This window comes from Gobio gobio (assembly GCF_949357685.1).
Source record: "Gobio gobio genome assembly, chromosome: 17".
Lineage (NCBI taxonomy): Eukaryota > Metazoa > Chordata > Actinopteri > Cypriniformes > Gobionidae > Gobio > Gobio gobio.
The window spans coordinates 5,050,053-5,072,997 of NC_137110.1; the positions used below are offsets into that span (position 1 = coordinate 5,050,053).

At 36.5% G+C, this 22,945-nt stretch overlaps 1 protein-coding gene across 1 annotated transcript in view; it reads left to right on the forward strand.

Moving 5' to 3' along the window:
* The window catches only part of mmp24 (matrix metallopeptidase 24), a gene marked incomplete at its 3' end in the record, with an annotated part of 62,312 nt that overhangs the window by 20,425 nt on the left and 18,942 nt on the right, over window positions 1–22,945 (forward strand). Inside the window, exons 2-4 of the mRNA XM_079840908.1 lie at window positions 8,558–8,706; window positions 10,752–10,868; window positions 16,735–17,039. Of these exons, the coding sequence (XP_079697034.1) occupies window positions 8,558–8,706; window positions 10,752–10,868; window positions 16,735–17,039 (571 nt within the window). The remainder of the gene's footprint in view (window positions 1–8,557; window positions 8,707–10,751; window positions 10,869–16,734; window positions 17,040–22,945) is intronic.

Sequence of the window (22,945 nt, forward strand, 5' to 3'; positions counted from 1 at the left end):
AAACCATCAAGCTTTTATTTTAGAAGAAAATTTCACAAATGTGGGAAAATGGTTGGCACATATTGCATTTTCAAAATGCACGTTTCATTTTTAATTTTGATTATTCGTGCAGCCCTAACCAGTATAATAAAAACAACTATTGTTATCTATCTGGTCTTTTCTTCACCTTTATTTATTGAACAAAGGGGAAAGAAACGACAGGGATAAGATAAGGAAACGGGAAATGACATGATCCAGACTCAAACTTCCCTCATGAGCAGCTCAAAGCATCTTCTCACTCCTCTTCTAATGGTCAGGTGGTAAAGGAACAGATCCTTTATTGATTCTAGTGATGATGTGACATGCGGTTTCTCTCTGAAACACAAGATATGAAAAGTCACGAAGCAATGCCATCCAATCAATGCCCACAATCCTTCAAACTAAACGCACACACCGTCCTCTCAACTCCTTTTGTAACTCCCTACTCATTAGCACACATTTATGAGAAAGGAGAGTCCATTTGACCTGAACATCTTCTGTTTCAAAGATGCCAATTACATGGGATGTGATCACAGCTGGTAATAATGTAAAAGTAATACTGCAGTAAGTGCATGATAGATACTGTATCTGCTCTGTAATATTCTCTAATGTTGTTTAAAGCATCCAGGTGTTTTTATCAATGTACCTCATCATTTCAGTCAGATCTTAGCAGTTTATCCGGCACATTTCAGCATGGATTGTTTTGTGATTCGGGATGGGTAGCAATGGCAGAAAGTAGTCAAAGAGTGTGTGTAAAAATGCCGAAAATGGTTATGAAAAAACATATTTTGACACAAAGACCTCTACTAAAAATAAGATTTAAACCCCTTTAAATTCTAGGAGATGGATTGACGGTTGATTCTTCGAGAGTCAGATTGTTTATTTGAGGTAAAACACATGAAACTTTACACAGATTACTTTACAGCAAATATCATGATGAGGTAATCAGGCGTTATTTGAGCTCTGCACAGTCTCGCTGGCAAACGTTGTGCTGTTTCAGCAGAACAATCCAATGTAACTTGAGTCAGACGCAGACTTCTTAATCTTATAACCTACTGTTTGTGTGTGACATCAGAACAGAAGCAGATAACACTTTATTTCGATGGTCCTCTTTAGATGTTCTACCAATTATAAGTAACTTTGCAAATACATGTCAATTAACTCTCATTAGAGTATTAGTAGACGTAGGGATGCAACAATACAGTTAGTCCACGGTTCAATACATACCTCGGTTTTTAATCACGGTTATCGGTTCGGTTCGGTTCTGATGGCTTGTCACATCAGTTTTTTGCTATTCTATTTTTAAGCGACAGGAACAGCATGAGGTTAAAGAGAAAAAAGACTTTTTTATTGCAATACTCTATTTTACTTAAAAGAATTGAAAACCCTTACTTAAACTTAAAACTTTAATTTAAAAAAAACCCTTGCACACATTCCTAGTGTATTGTAAAATAAAAAATAAATATAAAGATTTACACTGGCAGCTCAGAGCTGTACAGCAGCATTTAAGTATGAAATTGAATGAATGAATGTAAAAATAAAACACTACATAGACTTCACTATAACATATACATTGATTCTTATTAAAGCTGTATTACAGTTTTTCAGTCAAGAGCAGTGAGTGATTTTCTCTTTGTCTTTTGTTGTTCTATTAACATTAAAGGGATAGTTCACTCAAAAATTAAAATTCTGTCATCGAGAAATGAATACAGGTTTGAAACAATATTAGAGTGAGTAAATAATGACATTATTTTAGAGGTGAACTGTCCCTTTAAGGACACCGTGTTCACTGCTGTCAATTTAAGACCTGCGTGCATCTAATATACAGACACACGCGATTTTACTTTCACTTTAGACATAACCGACTGTGTTTATGTTAACCTTGTGTGTATTTGACATTATTAGCGCAGTAAGACGTCTACTTAGTTCAGTATTCACGTGTTTGACAGGCGTTTAGTGCACGCGCTCGTAGAAGCGCATGTTAAAACCGTGCACGCGAATGAGCCGGCAAGACTGTAAAACGCATGCAAATAATGCACTTTCCTGATTGTGAATAACTATAGTGTTCCGTGAGTATAACTCTACCGTATGTTGCGTTATTCAGTATATTGGGATGGAGGCAAATAATAGAATTTGTAGAAAAATAATTAATTCGATGCAAAACCACAATTCACAAGCGCGTATTGAACCATGAATACCGCACCGAACAGTTCAATATTATATTGAGAATTGTAGCATCCCTAGTAGACGGTCTGCTTAAAGGCACAGTATGTTATTTTCGCCGCTAGAGGTTCGCTTACTCAAAGCAAAGGCGTAGCTCGATGACGCCTTGATTTTGTGGGATCATGGCTTGTTGTCTTCACCTCAAAACAATCTGACGGGACTCGGGACAGAAATCATATTTATGGATGAGCTAATGTATTAAAGCGGTTCTATTATGCCCCTTTTTGATCAAATAAGTCTCTGATCAAATAAGTCTCCTGAGTGTGTATGTGAAGTTTCAGCTCAAAATACCGCACAGATAATTTTTATAGCATGTTAAAATGGTCACTTTTTGAGGGTGAGCAAAAATGCATCGGTTTTGTGTATGTCCCTTTAAATGCAAATTAGCTGCTGCTCCTGCCCCCTTTCTAGAAGAGGGCGGAGCTTCAAGAGCTCATGTTAGCAGCTCTGATTACCTCACGCACAAACACACTGAAAATGACAGAAACTGTTCAGCCTTTTATGATCAAAACGCAGTCGGACAATGAAGGAGAGACATTCTTGGAAACATTTGGGATAATGCAAGTACACAAGTCAACAAAATATATAACATTGTTCTACTGGTTTTTGGATATTTTAATCCAAAAAAATCCTACATATTGCGCCTTTAATACCTGCTAACTCCTTATTTTGATGCTCCCCAACTGACAATAAGTAACTTTACAACTACATGTCAATTTATTCTACTAACCCGAACCCTAATCTAAGAGTATACTAATACTAATAATGAGAGTAAGTTGACATGTAGTTGCAAAGATACTCAAAGTTAGTCTCCAGAATGTCTTGCCCCATTGACTTCCCTTGTATGTGCATTACAGTACGCACTTTACTTGTTTTTACAAACTGAGGGATGCGTTGGTGTTATTTTCCGTGCTAATCGACTGCATGTCACAGATGCTGAACATAGAGCTTAACTTGTTTTGAAACCATAACATTGCTCTAGGCATTATTTTCCATCAAATCGTAAACAAAGATGAATATGTTGTTGAGGTGTGTTTCTACTAGACATGAATCCGATCTGTTTAGGCTGCCTTTGTTTGGAGAGCACATGGAAGACAGTAGTGCACGCTGCTCATCAAGGTAGAATATCATCTCTCAGTGCCACCTGGCACAGATGACGGACGGATTTCGAATTTCAGGGGCAGCTGTTCAAACTCAAAGAAAGACATCCAGTGCTGTGTTTGGAATGGAGTACAAGCTTACTGGGTCCTAAGTACTGTATAATCTGTTTCAAAATAGTATCTGAAAAAGAATGCAATTTGCAACCATTTTAAACAGTAGTATGCTACATTGTTGTCACATGCATGTGTAATTTAGCCACACATTTAGTGTAATTGAGTTCTCATCTTGGTAAATATCAGAAAATATCCTGTTAAAAGTTAATTAACCGAAAAGTACATAAAAAGAAGCATTCATCACACTGGAAATTGAAGTGAAGCGAGTGCATTGCATTGTGGGATGCAGGATGCTGCACAGTGTACTCCGCTGGTGCACCGCACATATCGATAAATGTAATTAGTCATCTGAGTATTGCATGCATATTTGCTTACCGTGCACATTATAAATACTATAGGCTATAGCCGCTATACTGGAATAGGAAGAGTAGTATGCTAGCATGCAGTTGTGAACATATAGCCCTGCAAGACTACAGCAGTGGCCACGTTTTAATGACTCTACAAGTTCAATTAAACCATAAAAATATGAGGAAGTATTTTATATTTTTAAAGGAGTCATGAACAGCATTGTTTCATAGTTTTATAATGTTTATACTGTTGTGCACTTATGTTATTATGAATTTTATCCACAGTGAAATGGTCCTTTGGAAAGTGATGTTATTTTTAGTCCAGTGATCCTGTATCGCTCTTTTCTCCTCGTCATCTCACTAACACTCCGGTGGGCGGAGCCAAAGTTGCGATGATGAAGTAGGCGTTGATCTATGACGTCATAAATAGGCACATCCCACAACGAGTCGTTTTCTGGGCTTGGTTACAATAAAAGCTGTTTTTGGACTAACAATGGAGTTTTCAGTTCTGAAACGTATGGGATATTCTTATAGTATCTCTTATAGTACCTCTTACTATAAGAAAAGCTCAAGGAAAAATCTATTTCTCAGTTCATGACCCCTTTAAATACAAGGGAAGAACATACACTCTAAAAATGCTGGGTTAAAAATAACCCAAGTTGGGTTGAAAATGGACTAACCCAAAAAAATTGGGCAAAGAGGCGGGACGTGGGCGGAGCTGAGGTGACGTGATGACTAGCAGACAAACGACAATCCACCTGTCACGCCCATTCACAGTCGTCATGAAGGGCAAAATTAGCCGTATGGACCAAAAACACAATTTGTACGAGGCTGTAAACATGTGTTCTTCTGCTGTAAAGTTGGCATTTTTAACATGAGCTCAATGAGATTCTGCTGATCAGCCTGTCCCTAGTGGCCAGTCGATGAATTGCAGTTTAAGTCACTTCCGCTTGGTCTTCAACACATTTTTATTAATATTTGAATAAAGGGCGAAGATGTCAATTTTCTAAGCTGGACATTTGTTCACCGTCATGTCGTTCAAACCTCTATGACTTTCTTCTATGGAGCATAAAAAGGAGAAATGTATTGGCCACTCCAAAATGGCACATTAAAAGTCACTTTTATGGTGCTTTTTGTGTCATTTTGGAGATTGATAACTTGTATCCCCAATAACCTTTGTTATATGATGAGGAGTGGCAAGTACACAGAAGAAAACAGAAGGTGACGTAAATGACCGTTAACTATCCCTTTACTGGATTATCCATCCGTGACGTCAATGCAGTTCGCAAGAACAATTTTCCATTAACATTTCCCGAGAAATGTGGATTTCCGACTTTGAACTGAATTCCACCGAATCCCACAAAGTCCCGGAAAGGAAATAGTTCTGCAGCTTAAATAAGGCTCATTATTCACGGAGCTGAGTCTTTTGTGTCCTTCAGATCTCACAGCCTTCATTGATTTATCAAAGTGGATGAGACATGTATTGTTGGGTCTAGCGCTGGTTTCAGACTTCATTGTATGCCATGCTATAATGACGGCACCAGTAAGAGCATTGGTGAATTATTTAATGGGTACGATTTCCCAGGAGGCCGTGCAGAGCCTCTGTTACCATGGAGGCTGAGCCAGCCATGTAGTCGCTGATACAATGTGAAGTTAGTTGGAATATGCAAAATAATGTTATCATATGATTGTGCGTTATTTGAGATGCTTTATCATTGCATATGAAAAATAAAGATTAATATACACAATTGGTGCACTTTGATGGAAAAACTAGCCACAATGCAATAGTTTTTCCTTGGGATTTTTGGTTTGCTTCTTAGGAGTTGCTATTGATGGCTGATTATGGCTATTAAAAGGTTTCAGAAAAGCTTTTGCATTGGTTTAATAGCATATATTGCAATCTTGTAATGTAATGCCCTTTAGTCAGTGTTATTTGAATATCATTGAGATACTATTATTCAAGTCGTAAGAGTCGACCTTTAAATCCCTCTGAGGTTCTGTTCTCTAGACATGACTCATAATCCCTCCCTTAAATGCAAGTCTTTGCTTGTTTTCTAGCGTATATCTATATTTAAAATGACATTTTAGACAAAAATCCTAGGTTGCGCAGTAATTGACGGGGTTGATTCTATTTGCAAACACACATGTGGTATCAAGAGAGCACTCTTTTTAATTGTAATGGACTCTTTGATATAGAAACAGTGCAGTGTGTACCGGCCCAAGGATCGATTTCCGCTTTAAGCATCGACTCCCTGGTTGTGACGGGTCCTGCTTCATGCTGAGAAGGAAAGGACCAGAAACTCCAGCATTCAAATATTCATGCTGAAAATGGACTCTAAGCCATGAGCTCAATTAAAGAGCCCCTCTCCATGTGTGCAGTGCTTTAAAATGAGGGCTTTGCTTACTAGTTCTCCACTCTGCCCGTCCGCAGGGAGAGATGAAAGCCAAGAGAGGAGGGAATGAGAGGATGCTCTATATAAGTTCAGTTTTATTTTTATGCTTTTAAATGCGCTGAGATCAAGGAGCATGTGAAATGAACCGAACTTTGAGAACAAATGGAGTTTATATGAGGTGGCTGACCTAAAGCGCGGCAGTTTATTGATACACTTTGTGCTTTGTCCCTTTGTTCACACAGATTTAAAGCTGAAATGCTTACTTTTGGTGCACTAGTAGCAAAAAACTTATTTGCATAAATGATTATTGTAAAAATAGCACAATTTTAAACATGATAGTGCTCTCAGAATAATTTAAAGTCTTATTTTAGTCACATTAGGCGAGTTTACAGAATCCAAGTGCAGTTTATTGAGAATCCCAACATGAGCAGATACTAAATAAACCAAAGACTTGACAAAGCATGACTTGACTTGATATAACATGAAACTCAGTGGATTTCACAAACAATACTAGACAAGAGACCAATGTAACATGACAGCTATATATACACACAAGGCTAATGACCAAACAAGAAACACCTGAACACAATGAACCAATCAAAACATGACACGTAAGACAAGGAAGCTGCAAGAGCTGAGAAGCAAGAGAAGAGCTGCAGTTTTGGAGATGCTCTGACCATGCGTCTAGCCACCACAATTTGGCCCTTGTCAAACTCGCTCAAATCCTTACGCTTGCCCATTTTTTCTGCTTCTAACACATCAACTTTGAGGACAAAATGTTCACTTGCTGCCTAATATATCCCACCCACTAACAGGTGAAGAGATAATCAGTGTTATTCACTTCACCTTTCAGTGGTCATAATGTTATGCCTGGTCGGTGTATATTACATCAGCATATTAGCATTTCACAATTAAAAAAAAAAAGTTAATTTTTATTTTATTTCAAGTAATGAAAATGTGTTTTTAATGGTGTTATTTTGAATTAACTATGGCTACGGATACATTTGAAAACGGCGTTTTCGGTTCAAAACGTTCTCCGTCCACACTAGCGTTGTCAAGTGTTTTCCAAAAACTCATGCGCATGCGTAAACCATCATAAAAGCTCACTGAGATAATACAGACGGAACAAGACATAATAAAGATATCATGCAATTCTTCCGGCAGAATCATTTTATTTAGCAATATCTCTCCATTTACTGATGGCAGGGTTTCTGCAGGGTCTTAAAAAGTCTAGAATTTCAAAATCTAAATTTTAGGCCTGAAAAAGTCTTAAATTCGCTGAAGTATTCTGCTCTAGGTCTTAAATAATTTTAAACAGGTCTTCCTAATATTCCTAAGTCCATGTAACACTACCTCTAATGCTCATTGAAATGCTCCAGTAGCACTTTAGAATGTGTATATATATTTTTTGTAGTTGTAGTTCCTTCTTTCGCTAGTCCAAATATAATTTGCTGTATTACGACTACAAATGAGACCAACATGCATCTTATATTGCAGCCAATCAGCTTTCGTGTTATTGGAGTCTCTCTCTGATTGTACCACAGACACATAAAACGCTAATAGTCCTCCAGTTTGTGTTTCTGCGATTTACTAAATGCAACGAAAAATCAACATGCATTCTTTTGAGATCCTGCATTATTCGTAACCAAAATAAACAAGATTTATGTGTTTTGTTTGTTCTATTGTCATGTGACTATTGTGCATCTAGCATAATACATAATATGGTAAATGTAAAAAAATTACCACCACAGATTCAGTAATTTTGATCTCAAATCACAAAAAAAGTTGCAAAATTCTGGTGGGATTGAGCTATGAGGAAGTGCTTGATACAAGTTTATTGATATGTACAATTTGAATAAATTAATTTACTTAATTTCCTTTTATAGGTCTTAAATTTCCTTCATATTGGTCTTAAAAAGGTCTCAAAAAGTCTTAAATTTGACTTGATGAAACCTGTAGAAACCCTGGATGATAATGGTCAGTACTACGCAGGACAGCTAATGTGAGAACATTTTCTGTTATCTTTGCAGGACTGTAATATGCAAAGTAACTTATTATTTAGCAACAGTGTGAAGGTGAATAGCACATAACAGGCACAATACCGGTATAAACATGAAAGTCTATGGGTTTAATATGCGTCACATGACTAAACTTACGTCATTGTTTTCAAATACCTCCATTTTCACAGTCCACACTACTAGGCGAAAATGGCGTTTTCAAATTTATCCTGTGGCTAAAAACACTGTCTCAGGAAGGCCAAACCCGAGAGGAAAAGATGCTTTCAAATGAAAATGTATTAGTGTAGATAAAGTCTATAATAACCCTGCCTTTAGTTCTCAATGTCATGTCTCTCTCTTTACAGACGTGGCTGAAGAACTATGGCTACCTGCTCCCTCATGACATCCGGACTTCAGACCTGCGATCGGAGAAAGCCATGCAGTCGGCGGTCGCTGCCATGCAGCGGTTTTACGGTATTCCAGTGACGGGAGTGCTGGACCAAACCACCATCGAGTTAGTAACAACCCTTCTTTACTGCACAACTTACCTTCTCATGAACATAAGAAAAACAATAAGCTCCTTACTGTTTTTGAGCAAACTGTAATTGCAAAAAATGCTTCTCTTACTTAGTATTTTTGTCTCGTTTCCAGTCATAAATATCTAAAAACATTTAAAGCGAGATGCATTTTCTAGACAAAATAAAATAACATAAGATATTATGCAATGCAGCTAAATCATTTCCATAATGACCAACACAATCTATCAAGAGTAGCGCAAATTAGCATCTGGTTTAAAGGAACACGCCAACTTTTTGTGACTTTAGCTTATTATATAAGACTTTAGCTTATTATATATAGCCCCAGAGTTAGATAAGTCCATACATACCATTATCATCTCCGTGCCATAACTCTGTCTGACGCACACACCGCTAGCCTAGCTTAGCACAAAGACTGGAGGTAAATGGCTCCATAGCCTGCTGCTAGTATATATAATTCTTAGCCATATCGGCCTAGAAAATCACAACTTTTCATTTTCCGTCGGTCTTAGTACACGATGTACCTATACACATCACAACATGTAAATAGGAAAATGTTGGGGTTATTTTGTCACTTATTGAGCATTCGGCTAGCTGGAGCCATTTACCTCCAGTCTTTGTGCTAAGCTAGGCTAGCGGTGGGTGCGTCAGACAGAGTTATGGCACTGAGATAAGAATGGTGTGTATGGACTTATCTAACTCTGGGGGATACGGGGAATAAGCTAAAGTCACAAAAAGTCGCTGTGTTCCTTTAAGACATGCTTTTTTGGGCGGTAAATAATGCCACAAACACCAGTAACTTTACGAGCGCAAACCTTAGTAAATCACATTGCATGATTAATTTAAATACTCTCCTCCCATAAATACTGCGTCTGAAAATAAAAAGTATAAAAAGTAAAAATAAAATAGTTTTTGTCTTGTTTTGGGGAAAAATAACTCAAAATTAAGGGAGTTTTTGCTTAAAATTAGCAAAATAATCTGCCAATGGGGTAAGCAAAATAATCTTGTTTCTGTTTGAATTAAGATTATTTTGCTTGCCCCATTGGCAGATTATTTTGCTAATTTTAAGCAAAAACTCCCTTAATTTTGAGTTATTTTCCCCCAAAACAAGACAAAAACTTTTGCTTGTCTAGTAAATGCTTCTTAGTGTAAGATTTTTTAGATATTTGGACTGAAAACAAGACAAAAATACTAAGTAAGAAAAGCATTTTTTGCAGTGTATGCAATAAGATCAGCCGCAACAATAACCCTGCGCTATTTTTTAACTGCACAAATCCGAAAAGCAGTTTTTTACCACCAAAAGAGGGTTTGCATTGACGCAGGCTGTTAGTTAATCTGGCCCAGTGTGTTGTTTGCCAATGGAAACAAGACAAAAATACTAAGTAAGAAAAGCATTTTTTCATTTATCTTTTACTTAAAAAGTTTCAAAAAATTAATAGTAGTTTTGATAAATATATTTAAAATGATATCTACTCACATGAGAGGTAGATTTAATTCAAGAACAATTTATTTTACACAAGGTGAGTCGCCCCCTCATAAGAGATGTCATGTTGAGATCACATGACCAGCTTAGATCAAGTTCCAGAGCTGAAGGAGGCAACCGAGAGACTAATTGTTATTTAGGAAGACGAATAAAAGCCAGTGTAACATAAACATGGAATTTCTTAATCCTTAAAGTCAGCATGAAACAGTTGCTATAGTCATTTCTTCCCTATTGTGACGTATATCCGATTGAAATGGCTTCTCGAACAAGAACAAATGTAGGGCGGGGCTTGATTTTGTCCGTGGGGAATTGATTGGATGGTTGTGGTTCGCTATTGGTGAATCTCATGTGAGTGACAGGTTGCCCCGCCCTCGTTATTCTGAACTTTGTTTTCTCAATGCATTGGTTTGCATGTTGATTTTAGCCCTGCATTTTCTGTACAACATCTGATGTACGGTAGTATAAAGATCAAACACACACTCACTGTTAGTTTTCTATGACAGCTGTCCTTTGGTGTGATCATTATCCACGTGTTTTAAGGTGGATGAGAAAGCCACGGTGTGGGGTTCCAGATCACCCTCACATCAGCCGACGGAGGAGAAATAAACGCTATGCCCTCACTGGTCAGAAATGGAGGGACAAAAAGATCACATACAGGTAAAGCGTGCAGCATTCTCAGAGATGGTTTAAATGCAAAGCTGTCATGATGGATGGATGGTTAGGTTGACGGATTCACTGAATATTGCACCTGAGGAACCTCTAGAGGAAACTACAAAAACTGTGTTTACTCTTTATTGTATGGCATTAGGGAAGCATTCCAGAAACTCCATATGCCTGTAACTAACTGCACCTCACGTGATTTGATTCTCTTTAATGGCGGCCCATTAGGCATCTTGCTGGAGCCAGTCTGTGGAGTATATTTGTACCCTCATCTTCAATTATTTTAGTGGGTATTGCACACGTGCGAGGAACACATGCCGCTTACACAATGTTCCAGACAGACGTTGTTGAAATGCTTCCCTTCAACCTTAAAAAATGCTACAAGCTTTTGTTTTTTTTGCCTGATGGGAGAGAGAGAGAGAAACAAAGAAAGCAAGGTCAGGATGGAAGAGGAATAGTTGATGAAATGCTGGTACTTTGAGTGATTTTCTTTGCTATTATCCCCCCAAAACCCACTCAACCTATTAATGAATTATTCTTTTTTTAAGTCAGCTTCTGCCTGTGCCTCTCTCTGAAAACCTGCAGATACCTTAATATATAACATAAATGGTATATAATATATGTCATATATAAACAAGGAATATATATATAATATATAAATTAGAAGAAAAAAAAACATATTAAGTACACAGAATAATTTAAGTGGACTTTTTTTTGTAATTGCGATTACATTTTATTGAACGATTACATAATTGTGGCATCCGTAATTGTAATCACGATTATAAATTCGATGAATTGTGCAGCCCTGCCCCAGACCAACAAATGTAGTTTATCTTGCATATCATACAGTTGATTGGTGACGAACATGAAGTCGGGCAACAGCTAAAGAATACAGTTAGAATGACCCTAAAATTCAAGATGTCAGGGCAAAAATGCCCACTTTTTGTCTCATATATACAATATAGTTAAGCAATATCACACAGGTAACGAGCGCAAAATCATGCAACAGTTCGATAAATAAGAAGTTAATGTTGTGTTATATTCTAGACACAGTATTGTCTGCTCAATTTTCTCAAATCTCAATTTTGCCATGAAAAAACGTTATCTATAAAGCAAGAGAGTCTCAGAGCAACACACAGCAGTGCTTCGTTTCTGAATGAATCCATGTTTTGAGCGAATCAAACGGGTGAACCAATGATTCAATGACTCGTTCATAAAGAGAGCCGTTGACTTCATTCCTGAATGAATCAAATGACTGAATGACTCTGACTACATTTACATGGACAGCAGTAATCTAATTATTGACCTTATTCTGAATAAGACAATATTCTGATTAAGGTGTGTTCCGTTCATGTTCCCGTTTTACATGTTACAGAACATAGCTTGATTAATGGTACGCTATTGCATCCCCATGCCATGCTACGCTGTCCGACGTCCAATCATAGCGCGACTTTGGCAGGTCTGTTAAAATTCAGTGGGCTCAGGCAACCCGCTGTAACTTTACCTGCGGGAGTCGCTGTTGGACAGTGTTACTTTATAAAAACGAATGATTTTTATACTTTTTAATGTCATTTATATATATATATATATATATATATATATATATATATATATATATTATATATTTACGTTGTTTTATTTTTGTACTATTGTGTCTTTCAGTTTTTTTTTGGTTGAAGAGACACTGCCCATCTTGCCTCCTTCTTGACAGCCTACATTTCGAATAATAAGTTTGATTGATGATGAAAATTAAGGTTTCAAAATGGTGATTGTTTATATTGTTTTTTTCTGCAGTCGAGCCACAGGCGTTCACTGAATGGCCATATGAGCGGCTCACGAGCCTAAAGGTTCCCGAACGCTGTTGTAAGCAGACAATTATGAATCTGGGATTACAGATACAAACTTGTTGTATTTTACTTTTGCAATGAGCAGAATTATTACAACACAAAGAAAAAAAGGTGGCAGTGTCAGCAGAATGAGCAGTCAAGCAAGACAGGAAGCACTGACAGATACGTAAAAGATAAACGGGACATTTGAGCGCTTTGTTACTGTTTTGTACGCGCTATTATATTAATTATAATTCAATTTTTATTTGTCACAATATAATTGATGATTGTTGAGAGGGGCACTTTTGATACATTTTTAAAAAGGGCAGGGGCACAAGCCCCCAAAGCCCTCCCCTGCCTGGTGTGTGTGTGTGTGTGTGTGTGTGTGTGTGTGTGTGTGTGTGTGTGTGTGTGTGTGTGTGTGTGTGTGTGTGTGTGTGTGTGTGTGTGTGTGTGTGTGTGTGTGTGTGTGTGTGTGTGTGTTAGGGCTGCTCGATTATGGAAAAAATCATAATCACGATTATTTTGGTCAATATTGAAATCACGATTATGTAACACGATTATTTCACATGACTTTGGGAATGTGTTGTATTTATTAAAAATACACCTTTCAACAATTCAATTGAAATTGTAACATTTGTTGTACTTTTTGAACTATTAAAATAAATAATATAACATATATTCAAATCAAAGTATAAAAGTATTCACGTAAAAATGATAATCACAAATAAATAAGATAAACAATATGGTTCGGCTAGATATGCTTTTCAGGTACGTCTAACATTAGTTTTCAGGTACAGAAATGTCTCAAATGTAAAATAACATTGCATATTTGAGAGCATAAATAAAAGATTAATCCTATTAAACTTACAAAAGCTATTCAATCCGGATCGGATATGCGTCGTCTTTCTCGACTGTATAAAGTTCACTTAAGGCATATACAGACTATGTCTGCTAGGATACTCATCAAGATGGACATGTTGACATACGTTTTGTGTGAGTTTGTCCGTTCAAGAGCAAGACTTGAAAGAGAACTCAATATTTGCGCGCTGAGAGACGTGTGCGCGCTCTCGGATGATACATTATCAGATAGATACATTTTCTCACAGCGCGCGGCTTCTCATTCGCGTCTTCTGGCACTAAACCCGGGTGACGACGGTGAAAACGACTGGTCATATTCTAACATATGGCAGCACTCGCATGCATTGCACAAAGTTTACAAAGAGAGAATTATTTGAAAAATATGAGGGGGAAAAAGGACGTTTACACGGCACCCCTGCTCTCGTCAGTTTTTGTTTCTTTATTAGATTGTCATAGGTCACTCTGTTTAATTTTCAAGTGGTTAAACAAATTCGTGGTGTTCTCTTGCGTTGCAGACACTACTTGTAGCAAATCTTGCACGTAACATGTTTTTGCTCGTCGTCTGATTCCTCGAAGCCAAACTGTTCCCAGACAACGGAGTTGGTTTTGCCTATTTTGCTCAACAAACGCTGCTGTAACTGCCCTCCTTCTGCCATCTTTACTCGCGCAGAGTTTTTAAATTCCAGCGGATGATATGCACACGAGACTCCCGATCTGAGAGAGATTGTGGCTTCGGGAGGGGCGGATGAGCGCATGCGCGTTTCATTCAGAACGCAAGGCAAAATAATCGTTTTTTCTCGATTGTACTATTTTGGTGATCGTTGGGAGGCAAAATCGAAATCGAAATCGAAATTCGATTAATTGCACAGCCCTAGTGTGTGTGTGTGTGTGTGTGTGTGTGTGTGTGTCCTGTCACAAAATGCGGCGAAAACTCCTACACAACGTTAATAGTTAGATTAAGGTGTGTACATGTCTACAATGCACTTCAATAATGCGACTAAAATAGGCATACTCCACATGTCTTAATTCGATTTTTGTTTAATTCGAGTATGGCTTTAACCGGATTAAGGTCATTAGAAATCGCTGTTTACATGGTAGTTTCTTAATCAGAATATGGTCTTAATCAGATTAATATCGGAGTATTGTTGTCCATGTGAACATACTGAATGACTCACTCATTTAGACATTAACCACCACCTACTGGCAGTTTTAGTTTCTTATTTATTTAGAGTATAATTTCTTTAAAAACATTCGGTAACACTTTACAATAAGATTGTATTAGTTAACATTAATTAATGCTTTAGTTAATGCATTAGTTAACATGAACAACACCTCTGTTCAGCATTAGTTAATCTTTGTTAACGTTAGTTAATATAAATCCAGCTGTTCGTGGTTTGTTCATGTTAGTTCACTGTCCATTAACTAATGTTAGCAATATTTTAATAATGCATTAGTAAAAGTTGAAATTAATATTAATAAAGATAAATAAATGCTTTATAAGTGCAGTTCATTATTAGTTCATGTTAACTAATGAACCTTATTGTAAAGTGTTACCAAAAAGTAATATCCATATTAATAAAAACCCATTAAAGGTATAGTTCACCCAAAAATGAAAATTATGGGTAACACTTTACAATACGGTTTCATTAGTTAACATTAGTTAATGTATTAACTAACATGAACTGACCATGAGCGGTACATTTGTTACTGTATTTGTTCATCTTTGTTAACGTTAGTTAATATAAATCCAGCTGTTCATGGTTTGTTCATGTTAGTTCACAGTGCATTAACTAATGTAAGCAAGATTTTAATAAAGTATTAGTAAAAGTTGAAATTAACATTAACAAAGATAAAAAAAATGCTTTATAAGTGCAATTCATTATTAGTTCATGTTAACTAATGAGCCTTATTGTAAAGTGTTACCAAATTATGTCATCATTTAAGCTTGTGTAATAAATTCTATGTTAAATTAAAAAAAAAATTTTTTTCTAAAGCTACTTTTTGTAATGTCTATTTGAGGCTTTTCTCATTTAACACAATATTGACTTAAAATGGTCTTTTTCAGCCAAAATTTGTTGTGATTAATGAGATGTATTAATTGCCACATCGTGTAATTAATTTGATTAAAAAATGTGTAGTTAATTTTAAAAAGTTTGAATCACTTGACAGCCCTAAATATAATATAATGTGTGTGTTTGTATATATGAATTTAAATTCAACACCATTTTATTCATTTTTATACACAATATCTATGTTGCCTTCAAAAATCCAGATGAACCATTTGATTAGACAGAAAGCCAATATTTGTGCAGGATTTGTCTTGGAGCTGTGTCTGATGGTTACATGATGCTGACTCAGCGTAAATGAGCAGAACAAAAGGGACATTCTGGGACATTTTGTACTTATGGTGCATTCCTATTGGCATAAACATGAAACCATTTGGATAATTTGCAAACATTAGTTTGCTTTCGTCTGTTTTTAAGCTCTATTCGTTTCATTTAGTCATCTAATGCAGGCTTGAGCTGAGTTTGTAGTCACTGGTTAATCAAATGTGATATTCTCACTTGTGTGTGCCTGCAGTTGTGTGCCAGAGACAACCATCTGCTTGTGCCTTCGGTGTCTGGCCTGGTTTAACTTTTGCCCTATATTCAAGGACATTTTTATGCAGATTAATTCTTATGTAACCGCACAGCGCTGTGCAATCGAATGGCATTCGCTTCAGTTTAGTGCAGAGCTAATTCATATAGAAACATCATTTATAATAAATTAAAAAAACATACACTGATAGTTATTTTAGTATTATTTATAATATCTATATTTATAGTATTATTCATATTTTTATATTTCCAGTTTTCATTTTAGATTTAGTTTTAGAAAATGTTGTGTGCTTTTGTCAGGTGTGTTAGTTTTTGTTTAATTATTTATTTCTGGTTCGCTTTGATTTCAGAACTTTAATTTATTTATTTCTTGCTAAGGCAACATTTGAATAGTTTTTATGCATTTTATGCATGTGTCAGATGTAGTATAACATTACATTCATTGCACTATATTTTAAAAAGCACTTTAAAAGTACATTGCTCCATGAAATATTTAATTCGAATGAAATAAGTCATACAATATAATATTAAGTATGCATGATCCTTTTTTTCTGTCCTTCTTCTTCTTCCTGTTTCCAGCATACATAATTTCACTCCCAAGGTGGGCGAGAAAGATACCCAGAGGGCCATTCGCCAGGCCTTCGACGTCTGGCAGACAGTGACCCCGCTGACCTTTCAGGAAGTGGCCTATTCTGAGATCAAGAACGAGGGTAAAGAGGCGGACATCATGATCTTCTTTGCCTCTGGTTTCCATGGTGACAGTTCTCCTTTTGATGGAGAGGGAGGTTTTTTAGCTCATGCATATTTCCCCGGTCCCGGAATTGGCGGAGACACACACTTTGACTCTGATGAGCCCTGGACGTTAGGAAACGCCAACCACGACGGTAAGTGTGGCGCTATGAACATAAACTGTGATTAGTTGTTTCATTGCATTTCATTTATAATTTAGCCAACTGTCGTACGCACGTTCACGAGAGACTGGCGTTCCAGACATAGAATATGCTTGTTCTCACGAGAACCAAGTTTTGTTTTGCTCTATCCTCTGCACTTCCGCATTCATCACCAGAACTTACGCTACGCCTGCGTCTTACGTCATACACTGGAACGCCAGTCTCTCGTGAACATGTGCATGACAGTTAGCGGAAGTTAGAGATTACAGTTTGTAAACATTTTAAATGTGGATATTTTTCTTACACAAACGCATCTCTTCAGAAGGCCTTTATTAGTGTGGAGCACTTTTATGATGGATGGATGCACTTTTATGATGGATAGATGCACTTTTATGATGGATAGATGCACTTTTATGATGGATAGATGCACTTTTATGATGGATGGATGCACTTTTATGATGGATAGATGCACTTTTATGATGGATAGATGCACTTTTATGATGGATTGATGCACCTTTATGATGGATAGATGCACTTTTATGATGGATAGATGCACTTTTATGATGGATTGATGCACCTTTATGATGGATAGATGCACTTTTATGATGGATGGATGCTCTTTTATGATGGATTGATGCACCTTTATGATGGATAGATGCACTTTTATGATGGATAGATGCACTTTTATGATGGATAGATGCACTTTTATGATGGATTGATGCACCTTTATGATGGATAGATGCTCTTTTATGATGGATGGATGCACTTTTATGATGGATAGATGGACTTTTATGATGGATTGATGCACCTTTATGATGGATAGATGCTCTTTTATGATGGATGGATGCACTTTTATGATGGATAGATGCACTTTTATGATGGATAGATGCACTTTTATGATGGATAGATGCTCTTTTATGATGATGGATGCATTTTTATGATGGATAGATGCACTTTTATGATGGATAGATGCTCTTTTATGATGGATTGATGCACCTTTATGATGGATAGATGCTCTTTTATGATGGATGGATGCACTTTTATGATGGATAGATGCACTTTTATGATGGATAGATGCACTTTTATGATGGATGGATGCACTTTTATGATGGATAGATGCACTTTTATGATGGATAGATGCACTTTTATGATGGATAGATGCTCTTTTATGATGGATTGATGCACCTTTATGATGGATAGATGCTCTTTTATGATGGATGGATGCACTTTTATGATGGATAGATGCACTTTTATGATGGATTGATGCACCTTTATGATGGATAGATGCTCTTTTATGATGGATGGATGCACTTTTATGATGGATAGATGCACTTTTATGATGGATAGATGCACTTTTATGATGGATAGATGCTCTTTTATGATGATGGATGCATTTTTATGATGGATAGATGCTCTTTTATGATGATAGATGCACTTTTATGATGGATAGATGCTCTTTTATGATGGATAGATGCTCTTTTATGATGGATAGATGCTCTTTTATAATGGATAGATGCACTTTTATGATGGATAGATGCACTTTTATGGTGGATAGATGCACTTTTATGATGGATAGATGCTCTTTTATAATGGATAGATGCACTTTTATAATGGATAGATGCACTTTTATGGTGGATAGATGCACTTTTATGATGGATAGGTGCACTTTTATGATGGATAGATGCACTTTTATGATGGATAGATGCACTTTTATGATGGATAGATGCACTTTTATGATGGATAGATGCACTTTTATGATGGATGAATGCACTTGTATGATGGATAGATGCTCTTTTATGATGGATAGATGCTCTTTTATGATGGATAGATGCACTTTTATGATGGATGAATGCACTTGTATGATGGATAGATGCTCTTTTATGATGGATAGATGCTCTTTTATGATGGATAGATGCTCTTTTATAATGGATAGATGCACTTTTATGATGGATAGATGCACTTTTATGGTGGATAGATGCACTTTTATGATGGATAGGTGCACTTTTATGATGGATAGATGCACTTTTATGATGGATAGATGCACTTTTATGATGGATAGATGCACTTTTATGATGGATAGATGCACTTTTATGATGGATGAATGCACTTGTATGATGGATAGATGCTCTTTTATGATGGATAGATGCTCTTTTATGATGGATAGATGCACTTTTATGATGGATGAATGCACTTGTATGATGGATAGATGCTCTTTTATGATGATGGATGCATTTTTATGATGGATAGATGCTCTTTTATGATGGATGGATGCACTTTTATTATGGATAGATGCTCTTTTATGATGGATGGATGCACTTTTATGATGGATGGATGCACTTTTATGATGGATGGATGCTCTTTTATGATGATAGATGCACTTTTATGATGGATAGATGCTCTTTTATGATGGATAGATGCTCTTTTATGATGGATAGATGCTCTTTTATGATGATAGATGCACTTTTATGATGGATAGATGGTCTTTTATAATGGATAGATGCACTTTTATGATGGATAGATGCACTTTTATGATGGATAGGTGCACTTTTATGATGGATAGATGCTCTTTTATGATGGATAGGTGCACTTTTATGATGGATAGATGCTCTTTTATGATGGATAGATGCTCTTTTATGATGGATAGATGCTCTTTTATAATGGATAGATGCACTTTTATGATGGATAGATGCACTTTTATGGTGGATAGATGCTCTTTTATGATGGATAGATGCACTTTTATGATGGATAGATGCACTTTTATGGTGGATAGATGCACTTTTATGATGGATAGATGCACTTTTATGATGGATAGGTGCACTTTTATGATGGATAGATGCACTTTTATGATGGATAGATGCACTTTTATGGTGGATAGATGCACTTTTATGATGGATAGGTGCACTTTTATGATGGATAGATGCTCTTTTATAATGGATAGATGCACTTTTATGATGGATAGATGCACTTTTATGGTGGATAGATGCACTTTTATGATGGATAGGTGCACTTTTATGATGGATAGATGCTCTTTTATAATGGATAGATGCACTTTTATGATGGATAGATGCACTTTTATGATGGATAGATGCACTTTTATGATGGATGAATGCTCTTTTATGATGGATAGATGCACTTTTATGATGGATGAATGCACTTGTATGATGGATAGATGCTCTTTTATGATGATGGATGCATTTTTATGATGGATAGATGCTCTTTTATGATGGATGGATGCACTTTTATTATGGATAGATGCTCTTTTATGATGGATGGATGCACTTTTATGATGGATGGATGCTCTTTTATGATGATAGATGCACTTTTATGATGGATAGATGCTCTTTTATGATGGATAGATGCTCTTTTATGATGGATAGATGCTCTTTTATGATGATAGATGCACTTTTATGATGGATAGATGCACTTTTATGATGGATAGATGCACTTTTATGATGGATAGGTGCACTTTTATGATGGATAGATGCTCTTTTATGATGGATAGATGCACTTTTATGATGGATAGGTGCACTTTTATGATGGATAGATGCTCTTTTATGATGGATAGGTGCACTTTTATGATGGATAGATGCTCTTTTATAATGGATAGATGCACTTTTATGATGGATAGATGCACTTTTATGATGGATAGGTGCACTTTTATGATGGATAGATGCTCTTTTATGATGGATAGGTGCACTTTTATGATGGATAGATGCTCTTTTATGATGGATAGATGCTCTTTTATAATGGATAGATGCACTTTTATGATGGATAGATGCACTTTTATGGTGGATAGATGCACTTTTATGATGGATAGGTGCACTTTTATGATGGATAGATGCTCTTTTATGATGGATAGATGCTCTTTTATGATGGATAGATGCTCTTTAATAATGGATAGATGCACTTTTATGATGGATAGATGCACTTTTATGATGGATAGGTGCACTTTTATGATGATAGATGCTCTTTTATGGACTTCAAAACAGAAACAGCCATTCACTGCCATTATAAAGCTTGAGCCAGGACATTTTTAATATAACTCTGATTGTATTTGTCTGAAAGAAGAATGTCATATACACCTAGGATGACTTGAGGGAGAGTAAATCATGGGCTAATTTTCTTTTTTGGGTGAACTAACCCTTTGATGCCGTAGCAGCAGGTATATTAGGCTGCTGTCACTTTAAGACCTGACACACGGATCCAATATAATGATACAGTTACGTTTTCTTTCTCAACTCCTTACGTTCACTTAAGACATAGTAGACTGTGTTTACGAGAATTTTCGCAGAGAGTGGTATTTTGTGTGTATGTGTCCGTTCAGGCACACTGAGATGCAAAAAGAGGAATCAATCCGCTGTACGTGCGATATCTGAAACGCACCTCTGTGTGCAGCTGTGTGCACTTAACAGCGTGCGAGTCAAGTCAAGTCAAGTCAAGTCAACTTTATTTATATAGCGCTTTTAACAATGTAGATTGTTTCAAAGCAGCTTTACAGTGTTAAACAGGAAAATAATGCAGCATAATTTTATTCAGCTGTATAGCCATTCTGGAAAAATTTCAAGTATCATACAGTGACAGTGTGGGCTTTAGATCAATAATTTGATCAGTAATTTAGTTTAAATGGTTAATTTAGTTTATTATTTAAACTAATAAGCACCCGAAACAATGGTGAAATTTAGCAATTAATCTGCAAAACACATGTTTTCACTGTTATACGGTAGGGGACGCTATTACACATCTTCTAAAATAGTGTAGAGTCTCCAGATCAAAACACAGGCGAAGAAGAAGCATAAACAAGCGATAGCATATGTAATCATATTTATTTGTAAAATAACGCAATCATCAACATTAAACAGCATATAAATCAAAACTGCCTGATGTTACTGAATGAAATGTCGCCCCAGGACGAGCTTTAGGTCTGTGAAGCATTGGGATGTTGATGGACTCCATCTACTCCATCTGTGTTTTGATCATCGCTCTGAATCTGATCCACACAGTCTTTGACAAAAACAAGATTTTGCTTAAAATGTTGCTTTGTTATGAAACTTACCCACATTCAAGTGTTGATAAAAAAAGAATGCATGACGCTAGAATAAAACAGATGCTCTGTTCTTTCTTTGGATATACAGTATTGCATGTTCAGATATTCATACAAAATATTCCGGGGGCCATGACGTTTTTGTGAAAATGATCAAAAACGTCAGCAGGGAAAGAGTTAACGATGAATTTATGTGTATGTGAATTCATGTATTTTATTGATTTAGTTGAGAAACGTATGTGATAGGATGGATTTTCTCGAATTTTCCGCAGCTGTAGGTAAATAGATCAGTCAGATGTGTAGAGGTGAATCTTCTCGAGTGGTAAAGTGGAGCAGTGAGCTGAGGAGCATCAGTGGATGCCACAGGGGAAACATAAAGAAAACACAGAGCGTTGCGTTCTCTCTTCTGTGCCTGCGTGCTGCATATTTGCTGTGTTATCTTTGCCTGGGTGCTGCAATGTCAGCAGTTCAAGTACACGCTTTATAGACCGCAGAATCTGTACCTCGTTCACGTACACACACGCACGCACACACATTGACTTCTTTACAGCTCTATTCCTCTATACACCACATCAACCCTGGTGGATACAGATCAAAAGTAATCAGTTCACAACAAACAGTAGATGTATTTATCTTCCGCGGCTGATATATATTTTATATTTCATTTATTCACAATAACACTTACTCCTTTACAGAACACAAAATCTATTTCTTTTCAAAGAGACGGGGAATAAAATAGACAGTTAAATTGGACAGGAAGAGAGCGTGAAAAGCTCTGGCCAAGAGAACCTCTAAGAAAGGGCAGGCAGTCTGTAAAAAAAAACTAAAGTGTACAAGACGCTTTGTGAGCCATCTGATA